This window comes from Cydia splendana, chromosome 7, assembly GCF_910591565.1.
Source record: "Cydia splendana chromosome 7, ilCydSple1.2, whole genome shotgun sequence".
Classification (NCBI taxonomy): Eukaryota; Metazoa; Arthropoda; class Insecta; order Lepidoptera; family Tortricidae; genus Cydia; species Cydia splendana.
In genome coordinates, this window is record NC_085966.1 from 6,056,280 (window position 1) to 6,081,771 (window position 25,492).

At 36.4% G+C, this 25,492-nt stretch overlaps 1 protein-coding gene across 3 annotated transcripts in view; it reads right to left on the bottom strand.

The window, feature by feature from the left end:
• LOC134792051 (uncharacterized) overlaps positions 1–25,492 on the bottom strand; it is a 104,046-nt gene that overhangs the window by 48,339 nt on the left and 30,215 nt on the right. The window contains exon 1 of one of the 3 annotated variants that reach the window (XM_063763175.1): positions 11,104–11,245. The exons of 1 other annotated variant lie outside the window; for it this stretch is intronic. In XM_063763175.1, the coding sequence (XP_063619245.1) occupies positions 11,104–11,135 (32 nt within the window). In that variant the 5' untranslated portion in view covers positions 11,136–11,245. Of the gene's footprint in view, positions 1–11,025; positions 11,246–25,492 lie in introns of those variants that run through there. One more of the 3 variants, XM_063763174.1, reaches the window with a different exon arrangement.

Here is a 25,492-nt window from a genome sequence, read left to right on the forward strand (position 1 = left end):
CCAATGTAAATACAAGGAACGAGGGCAGGCGCCCGGAAAGGAATATTTATTATACCCATCGTTAAAGGCGCGGCAGGTTAAGAGGTCTCGATACAAAAAACCAGACTATGGTGCACAAAAAACGGAGGTGAGTGACCGGCAGACAGGTTGGATGCTAAGAGATAGTAAAGCTTAAGTCACAGACAATTTATAAAACTTTTATTGCTTGAGGTAGTTGAAATGTCTTTGGATGTTTTGTGTAATAATTCTATTGGCTGCACGGCACGAGATGCACACGATTGATAGCAATAGTTTTATGATCAAGGAATTTTTAATTCCTTTGGGTAAACAGTTAAAATAAGATTAATTTATGTACATGTACTATGTACATTCATTAATTTTCATTATAAATTATGTGAACTGTGTTCCGTGTACACAAACAATGATGACTGGCCAAATACTATTAAAAATAACATCACGGCTTTTGTATTTTCTGTATTCTGCAACAACACCTACCTAGACGTTTTAAGATTTACAGTCAGAGTTCTATATATAAGAATCTATTTATGACAGTTTTTAATTGACACATATTTATAAAACTAAGACCTAACCGTTTAATTGATAACCCTTAGACATAAGGGTCGAGCCATAACTGTCAAAAGTCAATTACAGAACTCCGACTACTCTACTGTGCTAAAATTACCAAAAATAATCTTTCGGAAGTGCAGAAAGCAGCTTTTGATATTGGCATTGAATGGCGGCAGATGTCCAATAAATTGTATTTGTTATAATAAGTCGTAGCAAGATGCTTACGTGTCACGGCCGCAGGTGGCTCGTATGTTTCAAATGAGAGCAACCCTTTGCCATCTTATTAATTGCAAATTCGACCTGCATTTATGTATAAATATTTCCCCTTAGGCAATTTTTTAGCACAGTTATTTGGGCCTTTAGTACAAACTAGTCGCTTTCTAATTTTAAGTTTTTTTTTAAAGGTCGCTTAAACAGCTAAGGTCATTAGCGACCACAGTATACAGTATCAAATCAAACCATAATACTTAACTAGTTTAAGGAATTTTACAGTACATTCTGAGTCATTCAAGCAATCTTTTAAACATTTAGGAAGGTTAACACCTAATCTTTCATTATTATACATCGGACAATCAATAAACAAATGTTTGATAGATATATCACTGTTACACCTTAAGCATTTCTTTTTACTTTCCTTAGTTTAAAGTTTATAATATTGGAATTAAAAATAATACTTAATTAAGTACCAGGTACAATATAAGATCAAGCTTCTTCACCCGTTGGGCTACGTTTACATTAGAGAAGAGCAAGTAAACTGTAAAAAAAATCTTAATTGTTTCGCACGGAATAGAGGCAAACTTCAATAAATACCTGAATATTCAATATCCATTATCCATTACCTATAAAAATATATGATATATACTATCTCTAGGTACTCGACTAACTGCATGTTTACTCATATTAACAGTTAACGGTTGTTTATTAGGTAGCAGATATTTTAAGAACTGGATAGTCTAGATACCCAATTAAGAATTACGAACTGTATCAAATCTTGACCTGGAATACTTCACCAATTCGCAATATGCTGTAAATTATGAACAGTTTTAACGGTAGTCCCGGCAGTATCGCAGTAGAGTAAGTACACACCGCGATCTAATGACTCATTGTTGTACTTGATTATTGCCTACCGTTATCTGATGCTATGATACCGTCCTGGTTTCATTTAATACCACATAACTAGGAAGATACTTGCCTACTTGATTAATTATAAGATATATTTTTAAAGTTTTAGGAGGTATTCATTTTAAACGCTTAGATAACTAACATTTTTAAAAGTGGGCTGTATATAGTTTGTATCAATAGAACTGTGGAGAAAAAAAAACAAATTTGAAGTGACAGAATGTATGTTGATATACCAGACCGTAATTTGTTCTTCAATATCATTTGTTGAATTTATTCTATTCATGTTACCTGTGATGAATCGACCTTGACACCACCAACAAAAGGTTTTAATTATTACCTTAAAACATAAATTAAATTTTCCACCGAACCAATCCGTTTGCTTTGAGTCTAGTTACGAAAATATCCAATTAAGAGAAGATAAATGATTATTCCATGTTCGGCGAAAACAACCCTCTAATTGTTTGTGCGGAAGCGCGGATGACTAAGGGTTCGTATTAAGAACGACTCACGCTAGACCGGGCCGGGCCCGGGCCGAGGCGTCAACATGTCATTTTCTATGACGGCTGATCGGTGATCACGAGGTGCTTTCCCTAGAAAAGGAAGCGCCGGAAGCTCCGGCCCGGCCCCGGCCCGTACTAGCGTGAGTTATCCTTTACTTCGTATCGGGGTGATGTTTCGTCAATTATTTTTATGAAAGTAATAAATGAATTAAGTCCTTCTAAAATTTAATATACCTTTGTTCGCAATTTATCGGATAAAGTACGCGATGTTTTCGATTCTAAGTGAATTGCAAGTGTTTACTCGTCGAAACTGAATTAACGACAACTGTTAATTATTTATAGAGTGAAAACACGTTACGTCGCGTAAAGTTAATTGGATTTGTGGTTACCATACGGACGAAATATGTACGTACAGACCTAGAGAAGTGATCGTTACTGATATTAAACTAGCTTTCATTCGAAAACATAGTTAGATTTTAGGGTTATTGTGAAGTAATAAAAGAAAAGGGCAATGAAATCGTGAAAATTAGCGTGGTACTTCTTTTTAGTTTGGTAATAGTATTCATTACTGCCTATCCAGGTATGTTAGCTTCTGCCCGCGACTTCGTCTGTGTGGAATTATAACGACGACTGATAAAAAAATCTACCCCCCCTCCACCTAGGGTTGCCAGATCGAAAGGCGCTATTATCGGGAAAAAATATAAATTTTTCGGGATTTTGGGACTTAGTCGGGAAAAAAAAACATTCAAATTAAAGTAATTGTATTAAAAACAATGATATTTTACATTATTGACACTACGTTAGCTACGCGCTCGACGCGGGTCGCTCGCTCGCTCGACGACAGTTTGGAACATGAAATTATTGTTTTATAACGTGAAGCTGTTTTTCGGGACAATGTTCACTTCGTCGGGAATCGGGAATACATGCTAAAAATCGGGAGAATCCCGCCAAATCCCGACCATCTGGCAACCCTACCTCCACCCCGGGCCACAAACTATACCATATCGAATTTCATCTAAATCGGTTTAGCGGTTTAAATGTGAAGATATAACAGACAGACAAAGTTACCTACTTGCAAATGTATAATATTAGTCAGGATGAATACCAATACCACTGTGGTATTTAGTAACCAATTACATAATTACGTTAATATAGGGTAATCCACACTGCTCCAGTATACTGTATAATTTGTGGCTTTGCCAATTTTGCCATGCAAATAAGAGTCTGGATAAATTTAGGTAACGAGTTCTATTTTCGAGATTTGTCACCTTTGCCTTGATATAAATTGAGTGCGTCTACGTCTGAAACGTCTGCTCGTTGGATCTAGGGCGTTTATAATTAAACCAATTGGGCCAGAGTGGGTAACCCCTAATTTAATATATATTTAATGCGTCAATATTTATTTTTAAATCCGAAAGTAGTAGCTCTTTCCAGGTCACCTTTTTCTGTGATAACTATGTATCTTGAAATAGATTTTAATAGCGTCAGGCATTCTTTTGCTAAAATCGATAGCTTTAATCGCTTTGAGCGGTACCTAAATAGATTTAGAAGATAGCGTTTGGTTTTTTATAGAGTAAGCAATAGACATAGGTAATTATGATACTTTTTTCCAAAAGCTAGTTACAGTAAACCAAAGTAAACAGATTTGGAGTTTTTTTTAAATTAATCACCAATTCACCACCGAACCAAAGAGATGGGAAATGCTTCACTAGCTTTTCGGTTTCAAGGATGTACCTACCTACCTACTTCTACTTATACATTATTTATATACCTATCTATAATTGTAAAGGAATGATCCAACTAATTTAAATTCCAATTAATGTAGCTACAGCAATAATATTTACTCAAGTGTTATTAATAGGTACTCAATTACTCCCCTTGCCAATTACAATTTTAAAAGTAGGTTGACAAATTCAGTTAACTGTCTGTCAGGAAGTTCCTATATCATATTTGGTTCATAAACAAAGAAAAAAAAACAATGCCTGTCCTGTACCCGAAAGTTCAAGATCTAGAACCTAATTGCTTATATAAGTAGGTAAGTACATCTCCCATAACCGATCCTGAAGTAGTTTTCGGAGGTACGTTTTTGGGAACACAAGACAAATGAGAACACTAAATCTGTGTATGAACCATTTATTAAACTCCAGACATTCAGACACACTAATTAAGCGAACGAGGCAAAGCAGGATGTGCATAATAAACTGATGACAAATTGAGCAGAGTGCATATTAATAAACGTATTTTTTAAGGGATACGAACAAAAATATATAAAAATAAATATATTTTTGGAAAAGCTGAAATTTCTAATTGTTTTTCAACATATTGTAGTTTATTGTCCGCCGGTAAACTAACAACGCTCTCCATTCACAAATATTCGAAACAGTAAAAATAAATGATGCATACGATACAACAAAGACGAGTAAAAGTGGTCATTTTTTTTGACTAAGTAAACATTGAATTGCTGCGGAATCCAGGGCAGACTTGCGTTACGTGAAGCCTACTTTTCATCACAATACATTAGTCACCGTGGACAATGGTTACTGCGCTTTCCGCCGCCATTTTTAATTCGTCCAAGAAAGCGGCACGCGCCCTCTGATAACAACACAATGAGAGTTAGGTAACTAGATGTTGGTTTCTATTCTATACGAGCAACGCATCGGCAGCATAGTTTAAAGATGTGCTGATGTAGAGTCACATGTACACTGGCTTTTAAAAGTGCATGGAGATGTTTCAACCGTAAAATTAAGGCATTACGGTCGACATCTATCCATGTACTTTTGAACGCCACTGTACCTATCACAATCAGGACATTTGTGTTTATATTATACACATGTCTCTCTGTAAATTATAAATACTCTCGCTGTGGTAGTTTTGTCCTGTCCCTGGGATAACGCCTCTATGAGTGGTTAGGTAAAAATAACAAAACATAGAATTGATCTATTCGCGAAGTGCAACGCGTAGCTCTCCCGACATAATGTAGAGTTATAGATACCTATACAAATCAAATTATTTTTAATAATCAAATAATTTGTGTTATAGGTAAGTATTTAATTAGAAACATAAATAAATATAAATAACATCATAAATCTCCCTAAAAAGGTCTTTGGGATCCAAGATCATAAATCATGATAATATTTTTAATTTATTAAAAATAAAGTTGAGTTAGGTTTGTAAATGGCGTAAAAAACTCTCATTTAATCTATTCAAAACATGAATTAAAAGCGAAACCACATACCCGAACATAAACAAAGTTCATTGAACTTTGATAACAGTACAGATCTCTTACCAGCTATGCTGGTAGAGAATTATAATGACCAAAGTTTGAAAGTATCACACGTGTTAGAAATATATGTACTTAATTCTAAAATACTTTGCGTGTTGTGTAAGAACGGTTTTATATGATACGGAATGCGAAAGAAGATTGGGACTAAATTACTTAAGACTTATTTTGGGTTCGCATGAAAGTTATGTGACAGCTGGATTTAATTTACATAGTTGTACATGTAATGTTTTCTTTTTTATAATAATATGAAGGTATTGTAGGTTAGAGTGTTAAAATGTGATAACAATAAATTTACGCACGCTCTAATACAGTAATTTGTGTCGTAAACGCGATAAATGTATGAGTGAATGTCGATATTTAAAATTTTCTTTTCTTTATAACGATTTGACGAAATGTTTCACGTACATTCTAAAACCTTTAATTTAATTTTCCTGGCCTACTCATGCTATTCTTGTCGCGTTAATGACACATCCACAGAATCCCGAAAAATATTCTGAACAAGTTTAGTTATAGAGTACCGACGATTTCTATGATGTTGAAATTGCACACATGTTTATAATAGATCTTAAAGGTGGGATCAGACGGTTCACTCGGATGAATGTTCACTCGAGTGAATGTTTCATTTTCCTTTCATTTCACGTTCACACGGCTGCTGGAAAGATTATTCATTTTTTATTTTCTTTCACTATGGCGTCGAATGAAGTTGTGCATCTTGGTATAAGTTTAATTTGTGATCATTTAATAAATATTTTAACAAACAAGATGCAAAGAAAGCGTCGTCGGTAATGGCTGCGACCTTGGATCGCAAGAAGAAATTTATTTGGAGCCTCGAATACATTGCTGCGAGAACTAGCCGATGAAGATCCGAAATCGTATTGCAATCATTTGCGGATGACTTAAAGTAATTTTGTAGAACTTCTATTATTAGTAATAGGTCCGTTAATAGCGAAAGGAAACACTTTAATGAGAGATAGTATACCTAGCCGAATAAAACTCCAAATTGTACTGCGATATCTTGCTACTGGCGATTGTTTTGGAACTCTGGGATATTTATACAGAGTACCTAGAATATATCCTACTTTGTTCGTTCCACTTGAACACCATTTTATTGCTTTTACGTTATCTTTGTCTAGCTAGATAGTAGGTAGTATACCATACCCACAGGATTCGGGAAAAATATGCAAAATCCGAATGAACGTTCATTTCTGTGTTCACACTGTAAATTTTTTGTTCATTCGGAGTGCGAGTGAAAGATGCCGAATGAAAATATCCAACATTGTTGGATTCTTTCACTAATTAATTCATTTTTCATTTTTGGTTCATTCTGTGTTCAGACGTGTCACTTTGAGTGAAAGATGCATAATGAAACTAGAAAATGAACAAAAAATGAACCGTCTGATCCCACCTTAAGCTGTAGTATTCGGGTCAAATTATTGAAACGTTACTCAGAGCTATGTCACAATAACACATTGTCTTTTGTTACAAATGTGAATAAAAAACTAAAAACAATGGCCGCTCTTCCGTTTCCTTTTTCGCTATAGTATAGCGTATATACATTTATAATAGATTTATCTCATCTTGGCAGTGTTGACACGTTTCGTGAGTTTGGCCGGGCTATCTCGGTCAGGTTATATTATAACTTCAAATGAATCTTGGCCGCCGGAAGGCATAGAAAATTTATAGATTTTAAATTTGTGGGTTATATATGAGATTTTGTCGAAAACATTGCAATGAAAGCAAGAGAAAAGAAATATTAAGAAGATTTTTATGGGTGTTATTTACTTTGATCCATTGATATAGGTAACTGTTGTCAATATTTTCTGGCAAAGTGGATGAGATTTTGCCGAGGTAAATAAAAAATATTTTGTTGGTCTATTTTAGCTTAATAATGTAAACAAAAGAAATAATTGATTAACGTGTTGTTGTAAAGATAAGAGCTGATAATGATAACATACTAATTAGCATAGCAAGCAAGGGTATATGTGCGTAATTAAGTGTTCATTACTATGATTTACAATAGTTAACAAGCAAAACTCATAACAAAGACATTAAAGCCAATAAACGCCGGTTTAATAACTTCCATATTGATATACTTTCTACTTTGTGATTGTATTATATTTTAAGTTTAAAAGTTATTTATAGACAACTGATGGCGTCGACAACCGTTGAATTAATAATTAGATATAGGTACTTAAGTTTCGTTTTCGTCTTCAGAATAATAAATTATTGCGTGAGTTCTTTGACTGGCGTTGTAAGTACATATGTAGGTACAATACCTTATGAGTTACCTATGTACCATTGCTACTATTAACTAACTAATCGTCAACTTTATTAGAAATATACCTACAAAATGATGATTTGAGGAGGTAAATGAAACGCAAAAAATCTGCCATATCTCAATGTTATCTATGGAACAACAGACTTTTTCGCGATTTCAGGGTTGGCTCCATAGTATAAGTTGTTCTGACCTGCATATTTCAGCCCTCAGAGTGTGGTCAGACATAACGAAAATCAAGGTATAAGACCTTTTTCATTTTTTTTTGAAATCGAATCGCTTGATGGCTATCAAGTGTAGCTGTTATAGTTCGTTTTTTTCCCTTAGAAAACGACTACGCGATCTTGACGTGTCTTTTAATAAAAAAAAACTTTTTAAAAATCAGTAACTATTACTTATGAAAGAAAGAGAATGTAAATAATTGTATATGATTCATAATTGTTACATATTTGCCGTGACTTATTTTTCAAATGTGTTATTCAATAAAAAGACACGTCAAGATTGTTTACCTTTTTTGACTTTTTTCTAATGCGAAAAAAGACTAACTATAGTTGGTGAATTATTAATTCATGTTCAGTTTCATCAGGAAAGGAAGTTATTATGCATTTCTGCGTCCGGTGTGATGTTCTTGAAATCTCAGATGCATTATAATCGATTAACCGCTAGTTAACTTTGCGTTGGTCACGTTTCGCACGCTACGGCGTTATCGACTTAGAACTAGTACGGTAAATTTTACTTTATTAAAAGTAAAATTTAGCTTGGGGTTTCGCTTTGAGCGTTGAAAGCAAAAATATGCCCACACGCTGGGCGAACAAAACCTGTAAGTACCAAGTTATCTCAATTATCTGTAAGGTTATATATATTTATGACACAAATAATGTAAAAAAATATAAGGAGTAGAGCAATATTTATATTACAAAATTCTCATCATCATCATCATCATAATAATTTAAGAGTTTGGCTCTTGTCGGTGGAGTAGACGCCAGTTTTCCAAACAAAATCGTAGAGTTTGTTTATTTCTAGAGATTTTACCGTTAATTGTTAATATTGACGTGATAGTACGTATTTTGAAGGTACTTTCGGCGTTTATCGGGTTACACGCGTAAACACGTGCCCCGGTTCATGAGATATTCAGAAGCTCTAGTGTACAAAGCGCATGAAGCACTCGCCTCGGGAGTGCTTTGCACCGAAACTATTGACATTCTATTTTGGGCTCATTTCTACTTTTGGATACCTCCTACCCTTTTTATTTGAGCTCTGTTGAATAGGTTTTGAGTAAAATTTCAATGAATGTTGTATGTTAGTACAAGTACCTAAAACCAGAATAACCACTGATACTGAACCTATCATTAATGAATATTTTTAATACTATAATACTTAAAACTTTCGCGTTTTGAACACATATGTGACGTCCCACGGTCAAAGGTACCTTATGGCGGGTATGGAGTTATGCATACCCCAGTAATCTACAATACATAAGCTATCGATAACACAAAACATCAACCTTCTAGGTTGCGTAGTTACAGAGATATGATTTTTTGAAAATAATGTTGTGAAATGAGCAACTTTACGATAGAGAAGTTTTAAGTTTAGCCGCCTAAAAAACTATGTTCCTGAAGTAAGTTACATAGTTGACTACAAATAATAATACCTTATATATCTGAGATTAAAAAAATATTGCGACTTGTTCTGTAATGCAAATAGAAACTTTTGATATCGACTGATTTATGTGTATACTAACCAATCTCTTGAAAATAAAGTTTTATTTCATTTTCACGATTGATTGCAATGAGCTCTCAAGATTTAAATTTTATCTATTAGAAAACGACACTGACAGACAGTTTAAGCAAAAAACAATACCGATTTAGAGGTGAAAATGTATTTGCGACTTTTTCATATAAAATCACAAAATTGAATATTTTTACTTTTAATGTGACACACAATCAATTCTTCTGAGCACATATGAAAGAAATTCTGTCATTCAAATGAAATAAATCCTAAAACCCCAACTAAATACTATATTTAACCCCTTATGCCACTTTAAACTTACATAACAATAACAGTATTTGCTCCATACATTTACGAAAAGGTACCTTATGGAAATAAATCTAATAATACATCACTACAAAATATCAATCATATTACAGTTTATCTTTTATGAATAGAAAATATTAATTTACATTAAACTGCCCCCAATTTAATTAGTTCTTCGTCATAATAATCTTAAAAAAGACCAATAATTTGTATGTAATGAAAAGGTACCTTGTGGTCAAGTTACATGATGAGGCATGATGATGATGGAACAGTTAGGATAAACTAATAATATTTTGAGGTTAAGATGGTCTAAATCGTCTATTTCTTATCAATAATATATTTCGGTTGCTATTGAAGATAAGCGGCATTGAGGTTCAATGACCTCAGATATTCCATAAGGTAATGCGTCAGGTATTGGCATTTTTCAGCAAACCAATGGCTGATTTACTGCATGCGACCAAACCAAATGAAGATTATTCTAGTTAAGAAAGACTTGACGAGAGTAACTTTGGTATAATAGCAGTCTACTTGGATTTGTGATGTCGGTCTATGTACGGTTATAATATTTGCGAGGCGCCCCAACCAGAACTGAAATTATCAAATTAGTTTTGCAGAATGCTAATACAGTTCTCTACCAAACTTCTTTTCCCGTATTGACTAGTTTTTTTGGGAATTTTCAATCTTTTTTCCATAAGGTACCTTTTCTACTAAACTCTGAGACGACATTACTAGGCTTATAACTAACTTATAACAAAAATAAAAACAGGTAAACAAACGTTACGCATTAAGGTTTCAGATCACACAATAAAAAAAAATTGAGCAGTTTTTCACCTCTTTACAAAACATTTAATATCTCCGAAACTAGAAACCCTCATAAGGTACCTTTTCCCGTGGAACGTCACATATTAACTCACATTTATAGACGGGTCAAACGCGAAATTTATTCAATTACCTTTATTTACCGACGTTTCGGCACAGGTAAGGATTTTTAATACTTAGATAGGATACTTACTATCCTACCTAGTATCTTTTCAGCCGATTTTGAAATTCTGCGCATAAGCAGTAAGAAAATATCCCAAAAAAATCAAAATAATTTGAATCAATCATGCTCTACCTTTAAAATGTTTACACAATACGATTACTCGTATTACTATTATTGTATAAGCAAAAGTAAATAAGAAAAGTGCAATTGAAAACCAAACAAGCTAGTCGAGCTTTCTCTACACGAGGGTATAGGTTCTCACCAAACCGGTTGGCCCTTCATGCTGCTCCGGTGCACACAGAGGCACAGCATCCCTCAACTACGCCAGAACAACGCATACCATATCTGATTACAGCAAACTTCACCGGTCATCTTGTCAAGCACTGCACATGGTCCAAAATATCACACTGTCTGACACTCGCGAGCGTCCGCGCGGCGCGCCGGCTTACACACGACTGCCGAGGCAAGGAAAATAAACGAGATGCGAGACAGCCTAAATAAACTCTAGTCAACACAAAATCGACGTTAAATGAAACACAATAAAGTCCAAAGTTCAGATTTTTTCTGGTGTTTATGACGGTTATCAAATCACGTCTGCCGATTGTAGCCAAAGCCTAGATGCAGGGAAGAAAGTAGGTGCATTTCCCCGTTCGGATGCTGCGATTTGCGGCATATGTATCGCGGCCACCGTTTCATGATTTTATAATGGTGGAAGTCGGTCGATGCCCGCGGCAGGGTTACATCGGTTGCCTGTTAATGTAGTTTGAGGTTAAACTTGAGTAGTTGAGGGGTTTAGGTTATATAATTAAGGGCATCTTTGTTTGTATAGGCGCAGCACAACTCTACATTGACTTTTAATAGCTCTATCACGAAAAACACAATCCATAAAATGATATTACCATGATTATACGTTTTTGACAGTTCACCGGTGACACGTTAAAACATCACGATAAGTAATTAAAAGAAGTCGAATTTGGAACTCGAACTACTGACAGGCAGAATTGGAAGGATGTTTGTTAGATATAAGAAAGGAATTGGCGAAGAATGTATGAATTTTACCGCTACTAAGTAGTTGTTTTTAGGAAAGGATGTTTTTATGACATAAATTCCATAAATAAACAATAGGTTAATTTCAAATTCTAAGAATTCGAAACTAAGAATGCTTCTATACTAAGTACCATTTTCAACTTAAGTATTATCTTGTCGGCTGAGTTTGAAATGAAAACTATTTAAGACTGAATTAAACATTCTTCTGCGGAAGTATTCTTTTAATATCCATCCTGAGACTTGAGAATGGAATTGCTATTTTAGAAAATACTTGCTTTTACTGGGTTGAAATAAAGTTTGATTAGGTTTTCTTGAATAAACTTTCGTTCACCGTTGAATTGGCAGCGTCCAGCAGGCTTCAAGGTTCACTGCCTATAATTAATGAGTTTAGTGAAAGTGTCTTCCGAATATGGATTGATAGAGATAAACGATTGAGTCTTAGATGACTTGTGGGCTTAAATAAATTTTCACCACACCACAGAGTCGGACTAACCTATATCTGCATGGCACTTAATAATGAGAAAGTGTGGGAATGTCATCATAATGCCACTTTTATATATGATTCGTTGTATTAAAATCGGTACAGTTACCAGACGGACTCTTAGAATCGTATTTGACATTGGTAAATCAGTTTGAATTGCGAAAATGCGGTAAAAATTGAATTTTTGTTTACTGTCACTTAGGATTGGGACAGTAGGTATTACTAACGTATAAAAATCTAATGTCATTATTACTCATTAGCGATCAGTAGGCTTAGCACAAGAGCTACAAAAACATATTCCCACGACCTTATTGTCAGTGTCTTGGAGGCGTATAATAAAAATATATTGGAACGTTAGGTTAGGTTAAAAAGATAACAGTTTTTGAATGATTCACGGTTTTTAGTTTCACTACCTACACTTATATCGATCGGGATATGAACCGTGATTAGCTTTTGTATTGTTTTCGAGCTCCCCATATTTCGACGCAGTTACATGCATCTTGTTCACGGGTAATATTGGGAGCTCGAAAACAATACAAAAGGTAATCACGGTTCATCTCCCGGTTGATATAAGTCTAGGTTATAAAGATGTTTGGAAACTCGACTGTTCCGTGAACTTTTACTTTGTGCTCCGGAATCGCGGATACTTCATTGTTCAATGTTTTAAAAAGGTCGAGGGCATCTTTAGAAACCTGGTGTTACTTCAGCTCCACTTGAGCTTCAAGCCTGTCAACTAAGTTTAGCGTTACGTTCCTTTCAAGGTCTAAAAATAGCACGAGTCTATGACTTTTATGATTGACGTTATAGGTCATTGCCACTTTATAGGTGGACCGAAAATATAGCAGTTATCCAACTGTTACATACTCTTTCTGTTAAGCCTCAAGACAGGCTCAGCCTAGTTTGGGGCTTACCAGACACCTCCTGTGCATGTACTGTGTTCCCAATTATTATCAATAAATTATTCTTATTCTTATTCTAGTTATATTACTGAAAGTCAACGTGGACTCATACTTTCGGGATACATAAGGTATGTGGTGAGGATGCCTAGCATATAAAAGTTATAGCTGGGAAGACAGTCATAGAGCAAGGTTTCTCGTATTTGTAGGTATACGTAATTCGCTCTGAGACAGTCAGAAAGCATGTGATTCACTTCTTCTGCTCTTACCTTCTGCAAGTAGAGTGTGTGTTAAAAGCGACGAAAAAGCTTGTAGATGTGGGCTTCCCTTATAAACGGTCTTAACCACATGGACCTAAGACAGAAAAACAAAAAACGTCTCTTCTGCATCATAAAGCTAAGGGTTCGAACCTTACTTTTATAATGACTTATACATAAGTATACATATCGCCGAAACCGATACCGGTCGCTCCGTAATTTTCAGGAATATCACTTATTTGGGTACCTATTTGTATCACCAAAGTTTCGGGACATCCATTTAAAAATCGCAATTAGCTGATTTGCTAAATAAGATGTTCATTTGTAGTGGATTAGCAACAGAATACAAATCAACAATTATTCTTTCCTACTTACTCGTAGTCCAAGCCCAAATTTAAACAAGCCAAATGAACTGTTAGCCGAACTAACTACCTATTTAAACTGTGACCCGTGGTGAATTCAGGACCGCAGCCCGAAAGGAAAATGCATTAAATGAATTGGGTTTCTGTCCGCGACTGCTCTGACCTTTTAGGAGCTCCAAATAATCGGATACACTGAATTGGAATTCAAATAGAAGCTATTGTGCCCTAGAAAAGTGTTATTGTGTTTTTAAGCACAATTTACGAGTTTCAATATAATCTCATGCTGTGAGTAGTGTGTTACAATTATACATATATAGACGGCACGTGGTTATAAACCACAGAATAAGTTTAACAGACTAGAAAAAAAACAAATTGGAAATTCCTTGTAATTCAACTTCACCCCGTTTTATGGTATTATGAGTAGGTTTCTAAACTTCTAAATGCTTGTTAGTAGATAAGTTTATCGCTTGAATACCGTGATTGTAATTCGAGATTACATTGACCTAGGAGTAACGGAGAAAAAAATGAAACAGAGCATTGTCTGTAGAGTTCAGCCACCTTTTCAAAAACATGAATTGTACCTAATCATGTTTACAAATCTCAACAAAAAGGTAAATAACCCGACAATGAAGCCACTGAAAATATTGCTTAGCCAGCAAAAAAGATAACATTCATGAACCTTCATTCAGCCTATTTTATAAAAATTGTAAAAAGCTCCCGAAAAATCTTAGCAGAAACCATCAACGAGCCCTTACCGTCTTTTGTTTATGATATTCAAGGCTGCTGATAAGAATGCTTACCGAGAAAAGAAATTACTTTAGATTTTATTTTGGTTTACTTTAGATGAACCAGGATAAGATGGATTCTTGATTACCATCGGTATTTGCATAGCTGATAGGATCGGATTCAGTACTGATAGCATGAAAGTAGGTATTCATTGCTCTTACGGAAACCAAAATGCGTTTCTTTAAGCTCCGCAGATAAATCTTCAGGTAGGAAATAAATCTAAATATTCTGATTTATGTTTTATAAAGCAGTCACGCTATTACATATACATACAGATTGTAAAGTAAAATAGACTTCATACACTAAAGAAAAAGTGACGAAGCCCTTCAGTGCCATAACTAGTTTTACATTTACTACTTATATATCATAGAAGAAAAATATCGTTAATAAATATAACTATATTTCCAACAGTCTAATTCCCCTCCGGGTTACATATAGAAGTTCATATGACAATCATTTTTGTAAAAACTGGAATCTACAACAAATATTTGCGCTGGGTAGACAAACAGACAACGGCTCCCTTGGGATGCAACCCGGAAAGCGCCAAGTTTTGGAAGAAGACTTTTGTTTTTTGGTATAAACGCGATTAGGGACCTACCGCGAAGTTTCAAAGTCGATGTTTCCGTAACTACGTTTCTATCACTCTTACAATTGGATGGGAGTAATAGATGAAAACACAGCAAGTTTTGATTTCAAAGTTTCCGGTTAGCCCCTACGTAATCTAGGTATAGGTCAAGTCATTTTAGGAACAGGTCACAGCCGAGAAAACCGTTCTCTGCACTAAATAGCAGAAGTGGTAGTTAGCATATTTTTACGTTTCCCAGCAAGGTCGGCTCTGGCGCGCCTGCATTGCGGGTAGCGACAAACATAATGAACACAATATGGCTTAGTTGTGCTGTATATTGTGCTGAATAACGAGTAGGCTATAAAGCTAGTAGTACGTACATGTGCCTTGTATGGTACCAAGAAATATGAATGTGTGTTTTGTATGACTAAGAAATATAGATTAATTGTGATTAATTTTTGCATACCTAATACCTATTCGCCTATAAGATATTTTACTTATACCAAATCACTTACTTATACAAAAATTTAAAACTTCTGCAATGACAAACATTTCAAATAAGTCGATGACGTCAAAGATATTATGCTTTACATTTTTCACCTTATTATGTAGGACTCATGTAGGAGTAAGGTGCAAAAGTGTTTACGTATCTTTGACATCGACTGTACATAATCTATAAGGTTTCAGAATACTACTTGATTTCATTTACTTTGGTCTGAGCACATGTGTTCTCGGTCTTGAATTTTATTGAACGCATTACATTGCGTTGCGTCTGTTTATTAAATTTCCCTGCCCTGAAAAAGAACCAATTAACAATTTGCATCGTAGTTTTTCTTTATTAACAAAATAAGACACTTCTCTTTTTATCTAAAGCCGCAATTAGTGCGGTTTTAGTTATGTTTTTATTAGAATTTACAGTTTTGTACAAATCTATCTTGTTGCGTCTCCGATATAGGTACATGATAAAATGCTAGGGTATTCAGTGGTTTAGGTATGCTTACCAAACACATCAGCAACATTGAATGACGATATTGTTGATAGAACTTACCTGGAACAAAAAAGAATAGTTTAATAAAAGCAATTAATACATACACACACAATTTATTTTTAGATACAATCGATAGTAATATCGATTATACATAATTCCACGTTTGAAACACGAATTAATATACTTATCGACTATTTTTGAGCCTTTAAATATATGGTTTATTAATAACGACAGTCTACTTTAATACAAAAGAAATAAAGTCAATAATTATTACCATAAATATTCCAATGCTACAATAGATTCATAGATAATGCCCCATATGCTGTTTTCATTAATCACTTTGGTAAAATGTGGTTGTTTAACAATTATCATGCTAGGACCCTCGTTGGACAGGTGATCGTTAGTTTAGATCTCGACATTCCTTCAGTTGGGTCACGTAGAATAATATGCTTAGTTCCTATAGCACATTTTGTAAAACGCTGTTTTATTATATGTTTCTTATGATGCGTTCGATTATTTTTTGTTAGGCACGAGTTAGTCATACAATTGTAAACAAGTAAATGGAGAAACTATGATAAACTTTGTTCTTCTTTTTATGACTATGTCGCAATCGTGAAATATACGATGGGACCATAATTGTTTTTTTTACCCATAGGTAGATGGTTTATGTAAGGCGACAACTTACAAAGAATAGGAATATGTTGTAGGAACAACAAGGGTGTTCCCTTAGGACTGTATCGTTTTATCAATTCCTACGCGCGGGTAAAGTAAAGAGGTAGTAAATTTACAGCGACAAGGTTGTACAGCTTAGGCTGTCTGGCGGATAGGGAAAGTTGCTTGACGGCCGGTCTTCCGGTTTGTCTTGTAACTCTATCGGGTCTATGGACGATATCTGCATTAAAAACACATTTGTGCATAGGTATCTCGGGCTGAGGAGTGATTTTCTAGTTAGTTAAGTTTTGGGACAAAACTACTTAGATTAGGTACAGGCAAGGTACAGGTCTATTACATTATTACAATAGAATAGAATAGAATAAAATAGAATAGAATTGATTTATTCGTAAGCACAAACAGTCGGTACAAAACATTATATAAAAGAAAACACAAAATAAGATTAAAGTGCCACGAAATGGCCCCATCTCAGCATGTTGCTGGTGGCTTCCAGCACTGATCTTCCGATGAGACCATCAAGTGAGAAGAATCACGGGATCATCGGGATCTGGATCGGGATCATTACTTACTTAATATTACAAACCAGTTTCATGCAGCCAAGCCGTCCGTAGGTGACAAATTATAACTTTATACCAACCACTTTAATGAAACGGTAAACCAATATGGGGAGGAAATGGTTGTTAAATGAGTGGTTACGATACACATATGTATATTTGTATGTGCCAATTTGAATTTATACGCAAAGAAACATGTAAACTAATCTTCATAACAAGGATTCATTTTAAATTTTCGAATGAAATCCCGCCAGCATCCTTGGTACAATGCCTCAAGGGCCTATTATAAATTTAAGCTATTTATTAATTTTAGTATTTGTACAGTATATATTTATTATGTAAATAAATTAAATCAACTTACCATGTCTGGCTCTACGTATAAGCACATAACGGGCTTCCTATTGAGGCCTTTGTGTCTTTTGTTGGTAGTTTATAAACGCCATACAAAGAGAATTCCTACATATTAACTTGTTATTGAAATTTATTACTATACTACTACTACTACTATAATAGAATCAATTTATACGCGATAAAAGGTTACTCAGAGTTAACTTCTACATTGTGTTTGAGTCGCTTTGAACTTTAAGTTCAAATCTATATTGTGTTCAAAAGTTCAACGGCTTCACAATTTCAGTCGTTAACTGTGACGCGCGTTTCTCAAAATAGCTAAAATATATTTTATTAAACCCTTTTTTACCTAACTAAATTTTCAGACTCTGTAAAATATTTTATAATTTTGAATATTAACATCGTTTGAAAGATTATGGAACTTAAAACGATTTTTGTAAAGAAAAATCAACTGCTGGAAAGGTCAATAAAACTGGTGCGCAGAAATACACTTTTCTATAAAATGTATTTTCAAAGTTTGTAATCGATCGGTAGATATTATTTAATGAACTGAAAATTCAAGGGAAAATAAATAAGTGTGAAAGATATTTTTGTACATGCAAGCACCTACAAGGCTTAAGATACGTATTGTAGATGCCATGTAGATGCATTATCAATTTATCATTTATCACATGTATAGTAAAAGATCCAATAATAGACAGCTTGTCGTGCCACACGTGAGGTTATAAATACATTGTAACGAGACATGTGCGTACTAAGGAAACATTAAGAAAATATGTTCATTGTTCAGATTGTCCAGTCACTGAACTACGCCCGTAGTTAATCAGTAGGTAATCAAATATGTACTCGTATCTAAAAATTGTAATATCACTTTACATTAAAAAAAATCTTATAAACATTGGAACACATTTTTCATGGAACGAGATTTCAAGTGTATGTTTTTAGGGTTCCGTACCCAAAGGGTAAAACGGGACCCTATTACTAAGACTTCGCTCTCCGTCCGTCCGTCCGTCTGTCTGTCACCAGGCTGTATCTCACGAACCGTGATAGCTAGACTAGTTGAAATTTTCACAGATGATGTATTTCTGTTGCCGCTATAACAACAAATACTAAAAACAGAATAAAATAAAGATTTAAATGGGGCTCCCATACAACAAACGTGATTTTTGACCAAAGTTAAGCAACGTCGGGAGTGGTCAGTAGGTACTTGGATGGGTGACCTTTTTTTTTTTGCTTTTTTTTTTCGTTTTTTTTCATTATTTATTTTGATTTATTTACATCGATACAGCTTGAATAAAGAATAACGTTCGTAAGCGACATCAGTAGGAAAGTAATCGATTCAGCAACTATAGGTAGGCCTTTTGGATTAGAAAGGAAACGTTCCGAATAAACGACCGTTTTTTAGGGTTCCGTACCCAAAGGGTAAAACGGGACCCTATTACTAAGACTTCGCTGTCCGTCCGTCCGTCCGTCCGTCCGTCCATCCGTCCGTCTGTCTGTCACCAGGCTGTATCTCACGAACCGTGATAGCTAGACAGTTGAAATTTTCACAGATGATGTATTTCTGTTGCCGCTATAACAACAAATACTAAAAACAGAATAAAATAAAGATTTAAGTGGGGCTCCCAAACAAGGGGCCGGTATATGACGTTTTCGATTTAGATCTCACTTTGTAACCATAATTCGTTCAATAAATGTTTAATAATTGCATTAAATTACACGTAAATTTGTTCACAAAGAAACCGAGTACCGACTCTTCATGCCATTATATTTTTAATTTGCTGTTATTCTCTACAATTACAGTCGAATTTAAGTATTATGTTCCTTCAAAACACGCTTAAAATGAAAAAAGTTTAAAGACTCATCTTTAGTTATGTATAGGTACCTATGTATCAAATGTTTTATAAATTACCTATAAAAAGCAATGTTTTATTTCGATTAGGTCTACATTTTGTGCATATTGCATATCTGAAGTATTTTCGTACTAAACTTGAAACTTTCGTTGAAACTAAATAAAATAATTATTCCAAATGTACAGTCGCCTGCAATTTATGTTACACAACGAAGGCCGCAAAAATATCCGACACGATCTTATTTGTAGAACCATAAGACCATGTCACATATTTTTGCGGGGAACACCCAAATATTCCGAAATATGTTTTTCCGACTTTCATAACCTCGATTTTCATAATCACGATTTTTTATACGTCCGAAATATCGAAATCACGACTTTGAAAACCACGAAAGAAGAAAATCACGACTGCGCTATTTCCGAATACTTAAAATCCGATTGTCATATGAACGAAAGCTTAAAGTTCCAATTTTTTAAAAATCCGAAAAATAAAATTCCGAATTTGTCTATTTCGAAAAATTATTGACCGATCGGAAATAAAATAATTCGGAATTCAGAAATTCGATCTTTTGTAAACTCGAAATAATGAAATTCGTGATTTTCAAAAGGGAAGTAATTATATGGTCAGTCGTTTTTAAAATGGATCTGCAAAAAAAAATGCATTTATATTAAATCATTTGGACATGCTAGAACTGCTACCTTTACAGAAACCAACTGCTACTAGAAAAGTGGGTTAGGATAGAACTGCAACCTTCACAGAAGTCAACTGCTACTAGAAAAGTGGCTTAGGTTAGAACTGCGACCTTTACGGAAACCAACTGCTACTAGTAAAGTGGGTTAAGTTACCAACTCCTACTAGAAAAATGGGTTAGCTTAGGTTAGAACTGCAACCTTCACTGAAACCAACTGCTACCAGATAATTGGGTTAGGTTAGGTTAAAACTGCATCCTTTACAGAAACCAACTGCTACTAGAAAAGTGGGTTAGGTTAGGTTAGAACTGCGACCTTCACAGAAGGCAACTGCTACCAGAAAAGTGGCTTAGGTTAGAACTGCGACCTTTACGGAAACCAACTGCTACTAGTAAAGTGGGTTAAGTTACCAACTCCTACTAGAAAAATGGGTTAGCTTAGGTTAGAACTGCAACCTTCACAGAAACCAACTGCTACCAGATAAATGGGTTAGGTTAGGTTAGAACTGCGTCCTTTACAGAAACCAACTGCTACTAGAAAAGTGGGTTAGGTTAGGTTAGAACTGCGACCTTCACAGAAGGCAACTGCTACTAGAAAAGTAGGTTAGGTTAGAACTGCGACCTTTACAGAAACCAACTGCTACTAGCGAAGTGGGTTAGGTGAGGTTAGAACTGCGACCTTCACAGAAACCAACTGCTACTAGAAAAGTGGGTTAGGTTAGAACTGCGATCTTTACAGAAACCAACTTCTACTAGAAAAGTGGGTTAGGTGAGGTTAGAACTGCGACCTTCACAGAAACCAACTGCTACTAGAAAAGTGGGTTAGGTTAGGTTAGAACTGCGACCTTTACAGAAACCAACTGCTACTAGAAAAGTGGGTTAGGTTAGGTTAGAACTGCGACCTTCACAGAAGCCAACTGCTACTTGAAAAGTGGCTTAAGTTAGAACTGCAACCTTTACGGAAACCAACTGCTACTAGAAAAGTGGGTTAAGTTAAGTTAGAACTGCGACCTTCACAGAAACCAACTCCTACTAGAAAAATGGGTTAGGTTAGGTTAGAACTGCGACCTTTACAGAAACCAACTGCTACCAGAAAAGTGGGTAAGGTTAGGTTAGAACTGCGACCTTTACAGAAACCAACTGCTACTAGAAAAGTGGGTTAGGTTAGGTTAGAACTGTGACCTTCACAGAAGCCAACTGCTACTAGAAAAGTAGGTTAGGTTAGGTGAGAACTGCGACCTTTACAGAAACCAACTACTACTAGAAAAGTGGGTTAGGTTAGAACTGCGACCTTCACAGAAACCAACTTCTACTAGAAAAATGGGTTAGGTTAGAACTGCGACCTTCACAGAAACCAACTGCTACTAGAAAAGTGGGTTAGGTTAGGTTAGAACTGCGACCTTTACAGAAACCAACTTCTACTAAAAAAGTAGGTGTAGGTTAGGTTAGAACTGCGACCCTCCCTCCCCTAGAAACTTACTGCTTACAGAAAAGTAGGTATAGGTTAGGTTAGAACTGCGACCCCTACAGTAAATAACTGTTTTTAAAAAAGTAGGTTTAGGTTACGTTAGAACTGCTACCCCCCGTAGAAACGTAGGTACCTTTATTTATTAACAACAAATTCGGAATATCGTTATTCGGAATTAAAAAAATAGGAATCACTTCAAATCGGAATTCAAAATTTCGGAATTATGACAATTCGGAATTCGTGATATCAAAAATCGTAAATGTTAAATTCGGTGTTTCTCCCTATCGGAATTGTTATATTCGGAATTATGTGGTTCAGAATTTAAAAAATCTTCGGTTTTACTATTCGGAAAAATAAAACTTCGTGATTTTCATCATTCGGTAATTACGACAATCGGAATTTTGATGGGTCGAGCATTTAAAAATCGGAATATTAAAATTCGATATTTTAAAATTCGGCATAAAATATTTCGGAATTATGTAGTGTACCCATTTTTGCGGCCTTCGAAGAGTAGGTACCGTCATTATCACCAACTTTGCCCGCTTTTTTTTTAAAACGAATTTCTCAAAAAACTTCACATCATATGACTTTTTTTGCTCAGCACGTCCATTGTGATCAAACGCATCAGTTTAGGGGTCATCCATTAATTACGTCACACGAATTTCTAGGTTTTTTGACCCCTCCCCCCCCCTTGTCACATTTGGTCACATTTGGCAAACCCCTCCTCTCTGTGATCAACATAGTGTGACGTCACATTTTTTCTACGAAATCGCCAAATCGAATTAAGTAAGTACCTAAGTATTATTAATATTTTATCAAAATATTTTTGACGATATAAATATTAGTAATTTTATAACCCAAAACGAAGAGAAGCGGGGATGAGTTGAGAGTGGGGCAATTTGGGTATGGGCAACGGAACCCTAGGGGTCAGAGGCTGGCCGACTTTCTGGAGAGAGAGGAACTCTTCATGATGAACTCTTTCTTTCAGAAGCCGCCTCACAGGAAATGGACCTGGATGAGTCCTGACGGTTCCACGAGAAACGAGATAGACTTCATCATGACCGACAAGAAACGGATATTCAGTGATGTCTCTGTGATCAACAGGGTAAAGACCGGTAGTGATCACCGAATCGTAAGAGGCACACTGAATATCAATATTAAACTTGAAAGGTCCAGCCTGATGAAGTCTACGCTCCGACCTACTCGAGCCCATGTTCAAAACCCCGAAAGCTTTCAACTCGAGCTCTCTAACCGCTTTGCTTGCCTAGAGAACTTGGCTTCAGTGGACGAAATCAACGACGGGCTAGTGGAAACTGTCCACACAGTAGGGTCTAAGTTTTTTAGACCCCGCCGTAAAGATAGACCTCAGAAATTGACCGAGCAAACCTTAAACCTCATGGCTGAACGACGCTCGCTACAGTTGCAGTCTCCCGATGACGCGGAGTCATATAGGCAGCTCAATAGACGTATATCTAAGTCCTTGCGACATGATCTGCGTCTCTTTAATACTAACCGTATTAAAGAGACTATTGAGCGAAACCAAGGCTCCAAAGTGTTCGCAAAGGACAAGTCTATTGGGCAAAGCCAGCTGACAAAGCTGAAACGGGAAGATGGCAGCATAGCGTCGAGCAAAGCGGAGGTTTTAGGTGAGATCGAGAGGTTCTATGGACAGTTATACACTTCGATCGCAAAGCCTGTTGACAGCTTGGTAGGAGATCCAAGAGCCAAGCTGTCCCGACATAATACCGAAGATATCCCGGACATCAGTCTGTACGAGATTAGGATGGCCCTGAAGCAGCTTAAGAACAACAAGGCGCCGGGCAAAGACGGAATCACTTCAGAGCTTCTGAGAGCGGGTGGAACACCGGTACTTAAAGTCCTCCAGAAGCTCTTTAATTCCGTCTTGTCCGAGGGCATAACGCCTGAAACATGGAATAGAGGCGAGGTGGTGCAGTTCTTCAAAAAAGGTGATAACAACCTATTGAAGAACTACAGACCCATCACGCTTCTGAGCCATGTCTATAAGCTGTTTTCAAGGGTCATCACGAACCGTCTCGAACACAGACTTGATGACTTCCAGCCTCCCGAACAAGCCGGTTTCCGAAAAGGCTATAGTACCATAGACCACATCCATACGCTGCGGCAAGTTATATAGAAGACCGAAGAGTATAACTTGCCATTATGCTTAGCGTTTGTGGACTATGAGAAAGCCTTCGATTCGGTGGAAACATGGGCGGTGCTTGAGTCTCTTCAGCGATGCCATATTGACTATCGGTACATCGAAGTGTTGAAGTGTTTGTATAGTAACGCCACCATGTCGGTCCGAGTACAGGAGCAGAGCACGAGGGCGATTCCATTGCGAAGAGGCGTAAGGCAGGGAGACGTTATCTCTCCGAAACTGTTTACTGCCGTAATGGAAGACGCCTTCAAGCTCCTGGAATGGGCAGGACTTGGCATCAACATCAACAGCGAATACATCACTCACCTTCGGTTTGCCGACGATATCGTAGTCATGGCAAAGTCGATGGAGGAACTCAGCATGATGCTCGATGACTCAACCGAGTTTCACAACGGGTGGGCTTGAAAATGAACATGGACAAGACGAAACTTATATCAAATGCCAATGTTGTGCCCATCCCAGTCTCTGTTGGGAACTCGGTACTCGAAGTTGTTGACTCGTACATCTACCTAGGACAAGTAGTCCAATTAGGTAGGTCCAACTTCGAGAAAGAGGTCAACCGCCGAATCCAACTCGGTTGGGCAGCGTTCGGGAAACTACGTAATGTCTTTTCGTCCGACATACCTCAGTGCCTCTAGACGAAAGTCTTTAATCAATGTGTGTTACCAGTGATGACTTACGGCTCCGAAACGTGGTCTTTCACTATCGGCCTCATCTCAAAACTCAAAGTCGCTCAACGAGCTATGGAGAGGGCTATGCTCGGAGTTTCTCTACGTGATCGAATCAGAAATGAGGAGATCCGTAGACGAACTAAAGTCACCGACATAGCCCACCGGATTAGCAAGCTGAAGTGGCAATGGGCAGGCCACATTGCACGCAGAGAAGATGGCCGATGGGGTCGAAAAGTGCTCGAGTGGAGACCACGGACTAGCAAGCGCAGCGTAGGACGTCCACCCACAAGATGGACAGACGATCTTGTTAAGGTCGCCGGAAGACGCTGGATGCGGGTCGCTTCCAACCGGCACGTATGGAGGTCCAAGGGGGAGGCCTATGTTCAGCAGTGGACGTCTTATGGCTGAGATGATGATGATGATGATGAACCCAAAACTGCTTAGGAAAGAAAATTAAAAGAATAAAAACGATTATCGTTTTAAAAACTTGTTATTTAAATGTACAGCGAATAAAATAATTTAAAAAAAAATTTCGGTTACTGATGAAGTTAAAGTGACGTCACAAAGTTTGTGTCTCCCCCCTCCCCCATGTCACAATATGTCACATTTTCTTGACCCCCTCCCTCCCCCTAAACGTGTGACGTAATTAATGGATGACCCCTTATTTGAAAAAAAAAAATTTTTTTTATCGTGTTTTTACCCATTTTTTTGCGTTTTAGAGGGCGGGCAAAGATATCCGGGGTTTTTGCCAACATTGCCCACGTCAATTTGGTATTCAAATACAGCTCGTATGATGATGATGTCTAAGGATCACTTAAAGGTTTTGGGCAATCCTACCATTCCCTGTTAATAACTTAGCACATAAGTGTAAAAACTTTTAAATAAATTTGCTGGGCAATGTTGCCTACTCGTTT